The sequence below is a fragment of the Triturus cristatus genome, chromosome 4_1, assembly GCF_964204655.1.
Source record: "Triturus cristatus chromosome 4_1, aTriCri1.1, whole genome shotgun sequence".
Lineage (NCBI taxonomy): Eukaryota > Metazoa > Chordata > Amphibia > Caudata > Salamandridae > Triturus > Triturus cristatus.
Genome location: NC_140585.1, coordinates 1,332,594,310 through 1,332,602,280, shown reverse-complemented (window position 1 = coordinate 1,332,602,280; position 7,971 = coordinate 1,332,594,310). Strand labels below are relative to the sequence as shown.

General features: G+C 43.3%; 1 protein-coding gene across 1 annotated transcript; it reads left to right on the top strand.

Moving 5' to 3' along the window:
- The first annotated feature begins 614 nt into the window (after positions 1-614).
- LOC146856627 (uncharacterized) lies at positions 615-2,105 on the top strand. The gene has a single exon (XM_085651287.1). It carries the CDS (start codon positions 615-617, stop codon positions 2,103-2,105), a length of 1,491 nt encoding a protein of 496 aa, XP_085507413.1.
- The last annotated feature ends 5,866 nt before the right edge of the window (positions 2,106-7,971 follow it).

The window sequence follows — 7,971 nt, the reverse complement described above, 5'->3', positions numbered from 1 at the left end:
TGTTGCGTAGACTGGGACCTTTCTTGAAAGCGAACAAAGGGGGCGGAATGTTCTCCGCGGCCACATTCAAAATGTGCCAATGCTTCCGTACTAGCTTCTGCAATTTGTTTGAGAGGGTACAGAAGGTTGTCACAAAAGTGAGCCTCTCATTTGGTGTCCTTATTATACTATTGTCCAGGAGGGCATCACGATGGTTATTAGATGCTCTTTTCCACGCCTGTCGTACAAGTCTCCTGGGGTACTGGCGTGATTGCAAGTGATTAGCCAATACCTCCGCATGTTTGTGAAAGAGGTCTGTAGTGGAACAGTTCCGTCTAACACGCAGGAACTGTCCCACCGGGAGGTTCTCTTTTAGGGCCCTCGGATGGTGACTATCAAAAGACAACAGCGAGTTCCTGGACATAGGTTTTTTAAACAGCTCACAATGTAGCGAATTGCCAATAGGGAATATTGATATATCAAGAAAGGACAAACGTTGTTTGCTGAACTCCATCGTGAAATTAAGGAATGTGTTTTGCTCATTAAGCCAGACATGGAAGGCCTGAATCTCAGGGCTGGAGCCTCGCCACACCACCAAAATATCATCTATGTACCTCTTCCCCATGGTGTTAGAAATGCCTACTTATCTAAAAGATACGTCGGACGTTTTGAGATTGCTTCCAGACATTGATTTCCATCCCGAAACTGACATTCTGGCAAGTTTCGATGTAGAGTCGCTCTACACATGCATCCCGCAAATGGAGACCCTTGAGTCCATCAGAGGGCTTCTGGAAGGCCGGGATCTTGACAGCATAACACCTGTCTCTTTCATCATGCAGTGTGCTAGAATAGCGATGACCGAGAACTTTTTTCGTTTCGAGGACCAGATTTTTTTGCAAATTTCTGGTACATCGATGGGGAGTGTTTTTGCGCCGAGCCTCGCCAATCTCTATGTACACCTCTTTGAACAACAACATGTATTGAACCACAACAACCCTTTTTTTGAACATCTGGTGTTGTGGAAGAGGTACATAGATGATATTTTGGTGGTGTGGCGAGGCTCCAGCCCTGAGATTCAGGCCTTCCATGTCTGGCTTAATGAGCAAAACACATTCCTTAATTTCACGATGGAGTTCAGCAAACAACGTTTGTCCTTTCTTGATATATCAATATTCCCTATTGGCAATTCGCTACATTGTGAGCTGTTTAAAAAACCTATGTCCAGGAACTCGCTGTTGTCTTTTGATAGTCACCATCCGAGGGCCCTAAAAGAGAACCTCCCGGTGGGACAGTTCCTGCGTGTTAGACGGAACTGTTCCACTACAGACCTCTTTCACAAACATGCGGAGGTATTGGCTAATCACTTGCAATCACGCCAGTACCCCAGGAGACTTGTACGACAGGCGTGGAAAAGAGCATCTAATAACCATCGTGATGCCCTCCTGGACAATAGTATAATAAGGACACCAAATGAGAGGCTCACTTTTGTGACAACCTTCTGTACCCTCTCAAACAAATTGCAGAAGCTAGTACGGAAGCATTGGCACATTTTGAATGTGGCCGCGGAGAACATTCCGCCCCCTTTGTTCGCTTTCAAGAAAGGTCCCAGTCTACGCAACAGTCTAGTTCACACACGACCACGTATCGAACACACACGGGTCGATAAAACCTTATGGTCGTTACCACCTGTGAGGGGACATTACCCATGTGGGTCTTGTAGTGTCTGCCCTCAAACCTCCAAAACCACTTCTGTTGATGTAGGTACGGCACGTCCTTGGATTCTGACCAGTCATACGAACTGTAATTCAGAGAACGTGATCTATATGATCACGTGTCCTTGTTCTCTACATTACATTGGTCACACAACAAGGAAGATTAAGCTCCGTATCAGCGAGCACAAGAGCACTATCCGATGCAGAAAACAGTCTACATGTCTGACGGACCACTTCCTTGCAAAACATCATACAGCAGACGACATGAGATGGATTGTGCTTGAACGACCGCTCATTCCCTCACATGTGAGCGACATTTCCAAGTTTCTATTTGTGAAAGAGCAGAAATGGATTTTTAAAATGAGGACGGACACACATGGACTCAACGATAATATTCCATGGACGTCCATTTGAGTGTTGACCCTTGGTTTGCCGAAAGGTGATTATTTGAGTATGTGTGGATGACTCTACGAGACATCTAGACTTGCCTCACTCTGCTATTGATCAGCAACGAGGAGACTGTCCCACACACAGCCACTCTGCCATATAGACTCTATATGATACACAGTACTACATGTACTTTCGACATCAGGTGACCTATTTTGTCTATACCCTCACTCTGCCATTGATCAGCAGCGAGGAAACTGTTCTATACACAGCCATTCTGCCATACAGACTCTATATGATACATAGTACTGCATGCACTTTTGGCATTAGGTGTCCTATTTTGTTTATACCCTCAGCAGAACTACATCTATTAGTAATAGATCTAGACAACTTCCACTATTGTGACTACAACTGGAACTAGACGAGTAGAGGAATTTGGATCTGTAGGTCTGCGTAACGAGATAATATTTGTTACAGTCCTCTTTCCTGTTACTAACATTATGATGAGGTTCCCTATAGGCACCTACACTTTTCTGAGATTCACACTGCTTTTTCTCCTAGTTATACATTAGTGTCAGTACTAACCTAATAATACACTTGGACATTAACCATCGTTATATCACTAGGGTTAGGAGTCCTCATGTCGACACAGTGTTGTAAATTAAAAATATGAGTTTTTGCCCTAGAATATGAATGTCGCGAGCAGCTTGCTGCTGGGTATGGCACGCATCCAGCTTACCTGAATGCACTAGGACTTGTTGAACAGTGGTGACACTTTACATGCTTTGCCTATCCTGGTACCAGAGCGCATGTGCCAGGAGTAGTGGCACTTGGGTTCGTATAAATGTGTTTACACGTTCTTAATAACGATCGAGATTACCACTGTCAAGCTTTGCACACAGTCATGTTCTGTGTGATTGTTCCGTTGCGGAACGCGTTATTTTTCGATTTTGTGCAATATTTTCATGTACGTTGTAGTGGCCTTTGGAGAGAATTTACTTTCTAAGTTTTTCGATCATGTTAGACTCTGGGCATGCGCAGCGTTTGGTGATATTTTGGTAGGGGCATGCGCGGTTAGAACAGAGTTCGGTGTCCTAGAGACACACAGCATTTCTTACACGACGCATGCCCGGTATTGACTACACTGACGGACGGGAGTGGCGATGCTGTGTTCGCACATGCGCTGTGTGGTGATGACTCATCTCCTGCCGAGTCGATTCACAACACCTGCGATGTGGCGCGAACTTAAATTGATCACAGCCACTATTTAAGGGGCCACCTTCTTTGAGATCGGTACCTCCCAGACTGCTCGAGGTCCAGTTTGAGGTCTCGACGGATAGGTAAGGTTGTGATTAAATGCGTGCTTTGACCTAGCGCTCTTTAAGGTAATGCGAGCAATAATTATCAGCCTAGGTTAACTTTGGACCTCCATGACTGGTTTTTGATTGAACATTGACCTCTGCATTACATGTTGCTCCCCTACAACTATGACTTGTACAGTTTGAGCATTAGAGAGAGGTGTAATACTGTGGATATGTCTACACTGCGTCTAAATTATGTGTCTGGAGATGTTACCACAATGCAGACTCTAAGCTGAATTGAGTGCATGGCACAGTTCTGTCAGGCATTGGGTGTGTTGGCCTGTGGGTCAGGAGTTGATTGGTTTGTGTTATTCTTTATGTAGGGACCACGGAGTGTTGGTGTATGTTTTTACAACCCGCTCTCTTGTGTCCCTATTTTAACAGAGCGGTGCCTCCTATACCGAGCAATCTGCCGGGTGAGGTGAGGCTTTCCTCCCACAGAACGCTGGGTGAGTTATAATTTTGCATGTTTTCAGAGAATGTACTCTCTTTTATGGACCGATTGGTGGCCATACTATAAAATGAGTAGTGTTCAAGATCAGCACTACTAAACACGAGTCGCTGATGCTGTTATGTTTTGTGTTAATCCCATCACAAATTATGTGTGATACCTACCACCCTTTCTTTTTAGGAAAGAAGAAGAGGTGACTACACCAAATCTAAGCGCAATTATGCTAGTCTGGTAGGGTGGCTTCGGCCACACCATATTTCTTTCAATAAGTTTCTTAATTTGATTCACATCACTGTTTACCAATTTATCCTGCAGTAGCTTCTTTTAAATCAACTAACTGGTCCTGAAGAAAGCCGGGTGAAAAAACCAGATCGGCTGAAACATGTCGACCTAGACAGACCAAGCCAGGGAATAGTCATACATACATTTTTTGACTAATTTGGTTTTTAGACATGACACCTGGTCAATTCATATTAAACAGATTTTTTTGACCACGTAGTCATTTTTAGTACACTATCACATTATCGCACTGCACTTTTTTGTATTCTTTGAACTATTTGGTTGCACACCAGTGGCATGAGATTTCTTCTGTCAGGGATCACTGTGACGGGCACCCAGTAGAGCCGGGTGGCTCACGAGTGTAGGGGCCCTGCCTTTGATCTCCAAGGGTCATACATGACGAAGCTCCGCCATTAAGGGTGGCCCGATAGACCCTTTAATCTCCCTGCCTGGTGATGCAATAATGTTTTAGTTTTGATGTAAGGGATTGCACATACAGCATCATGCGGCGTTGTGTTTATGCTTTGACTTAGGACCTTCGCGTAGTGTTTGTAAATTCGAGGAGACATAAACCCATGATTTTTTTTATTTCCATATGGACAGAGCCATAGAAAACATGCAGCAGGAAAACACAAGTCTTGCAACATATTATTATAGAAAGGCAACTTTTGTGGCACATTCTGTGGACCATTGCCTAGTAAGTAAGATACTTTAAAATAAAAAGGTATAGCTTCACTATAGATCCTAGTCCTTTGCAAATTAGAACACTATTTTTAAGAAAAGAAATGATACACATTCAACACATACTATTCAAAATGTTATTCATCAGCAAACAATGATTTTCGTTCACTATACCATACAATGCATTCAGCCAAGTTAAAGGAAAACCACTTTTATACCATACACATTATTCTGAACCCCTCCAAAGAGATCAAGGATGAATCCAGTGGTCCAGATGAGCTGTTAACATTTCCAGCCTTCCCAGCAGTTAATATCCATGTGTTTTTAGCTGCCCTTCTTCAGGCGGAATATTATAATGCTGTGGATCACTAGTGACATTTTTGGATTACAAATGAAACTTTGCACTTTAATGGTACTGTTTGATATCTTATTTGTTTGGACACTGTATGCCATCTTTTTACAGAATACTCTATCCTCCTAAATATAATGGTGGTTCTTGCAGGTAAAATGCAGTCTGGCTTTTGATACCTGTAGTTACAACGAATTTCAATGTGGTATGTGACATGACTGGTATTGGAATCATTCGTAAATCGGTAAATACCTAAACAATGATATAAGGCAATCAATCGAACTCTTTTTATTCCTGGTAATCTTTGTCCTATGATTATTCTATCAACATCAGATTTATGCCTGGCCGCTAAGGCCTTAATTATGAGTCTGGTGGTCCGCAGACCGCCAGACTCGCAGGGGTGCCCCAGTGGTGGTCCCCTGACCACTCTATTACAATAAGGGTGGTCAGAATGCCATGGCCCACCACAGCCGCCATGGAAACCGCCATTCCCTGGTGGTGTTGTGGCGGTCAGGAGGCAGTAATATGCTTGGCAGGACCGTTGCTGTCCCACCAAGCATAGTACAAGTTTTCTCTCTGTCATGGTTTTCATTGCGGTTCCACCACCATGAAAACCGAGGCAGAGAAGAAAAAATAGGATGCACACGGGGGCACAACATTTGCCTGCTGCGTGCATGCACCCCAGTTCCTGCATGGAATGGACTTAACAGTCCGTGCCATGCAGGAACTGTTTTTGAAGTTCCCATTGCGGTGCCCATATTAAAGGCACCACTATGGGAAAGTCAAAAACAAAGCCCGTCAGACAGGAAAAAATGTATAAGCTAGCGGTCGGTCTGACCATGGCTTTGGATGTGCGGTGGCAAGGCGGACCCAGAGACCCATTACCAAAGTTGTAAACCAGTTAGTAGTGCTCTAGAGATAGGATACAAAATTTGACAGCACCATTTTTAGGACTGATGTTAGCCAAGACCTTTTGATTTTACTAAAAGTATATGTACAACATTCCTACATAACCTAGGTTTCAGCTATCTCTCTTCATCCATTGGTCTGTTCTCATGTCAGTCACATTTTGCTCCCACCCACTACAGCATACCGCATGAGACAATAATAGGTCAGCCTCCTTTAACCACTGGCTAACTTCACTTTGAGGGACTGCATTTAGCTCTTTCACATGGAGCACGTCCACTCACAAAATAGTTCCCTTGAGTGCCAGTGTTTTCATTTTTACTTTAATTTTACTTTAGTGTTGCTTTTGCTAGTCGTGTTTTATTTGTTTGTAGAGCCTGATGTGATAGCAGGACTTTCTAACGAAGGAAAGCGCCGAGCACATTTCAGCTTTATCAGTTCCTGTCTCTTGCCAATGATTTTGAAGTGCCTTTGTTTATCTGACTGCTGATTTTCACACTATACCAGTAGCTCACATGTGCACATAGACTCACGAAGATGCTCCCTCTTTGCAATCCTGTCTGTCTGTCATGCCTTCTTTCCGTCTTTCTTTCTTCTTTTTCTTTCTTTCTTTCTTTCTTTCTTTCTTTCTTTCTTTCTTTCTTTCTTTCTTTCTTTCTTTCCTTTCCTTCCTTTCCTATTTTCTTTTTTCTGTATCTTCTTTCCTTCTTCCCTTTTCTTTCTTGCCTTCCTTGTTCCCTCTTTCTTCTTTTCCTTCTTTCCTTCTTTCCATTTTCCTGCCTTCTGCTATCTCAATCTTTCTTTTCTTAATTCATCTTTTTCTTTACTTCAGTCTTTCTTTCTTTCTTTCTTTCTTTCTTTCTTTCTTTCTTTCTTTCTTTCTTTCTTTCTTTCTTTCTTTCTTTCTTTCTTTCTTTCTTTCTTTCTTTCTTTCCCAAAAGCAAGAGACTGGCAGCCAATGCCAAACTGATTAGCTTTTTTTTTTAATGTGTGTTAATCAAGCCACTTTTTTTTACTAAACTTATGTGAATAACATATTTACCTATAAGGGTTTTCAGCCAGACTTCATCCATTAGTATGTGGTTTTATCATTCAAATGTTTCTTCCATCCACTCCAGCATGCATCAAGGGGCAATATGTCTGAAATTAATTGGAATATGGTGGATAATGCCTGGAAAGAAGAAGGCAATGATTGCCATATGATGGGGTACTTGGGCACATCATGAAATGACATACGATTGGCACTGGAATAACTGGTGTAGGATAGACCACAACGAGGCAGATAATGGCATTGATTGGCAGATATGGCTATTGAGGTACAAGAAGGTATTGCCACTGAAGCTTAGCTTAGCATGTCATGACATTAACTGACGTATGATAGTGACATAATTAAACATATGTTAGCAATGGCTGTTCGATGTTGGTCACATAGTAGAGCACTTAGGGACTTAATATGAGTCTGAAGATCCACGGATCGCCAGACTCACATTGGCAGTGTCTTGAATGCCCTACTATGACTAAGACGGTTGGGTTGCCTGGGGCTGCCTGGGGCCGCCATAACCGCGAGGGAACTGCTGTTTCCTGGCACTTGTGCAGCAGTCCTGAGCCGCAATATGCTTGGTGGGACCGCCGTAGTCCTGCCAAGCATATTACGAGTTTCCTTTCTGCCATGGTTTTCATGGCGGTGAGCCTGCCATGAAAACCATGGCAGAGAGGAAACAAAGGGGCCCTACAGAGCCACCTGGTGCCTAACGCCATGTGGATGCAAATAGGGGGGCACAGCATGTGCCCCCCTGTGTACATGCACCCCAGTACCTGCACAGCATGGACTGCAGCAGTCCATGAGGTGCAGGTACTGCATTTGAT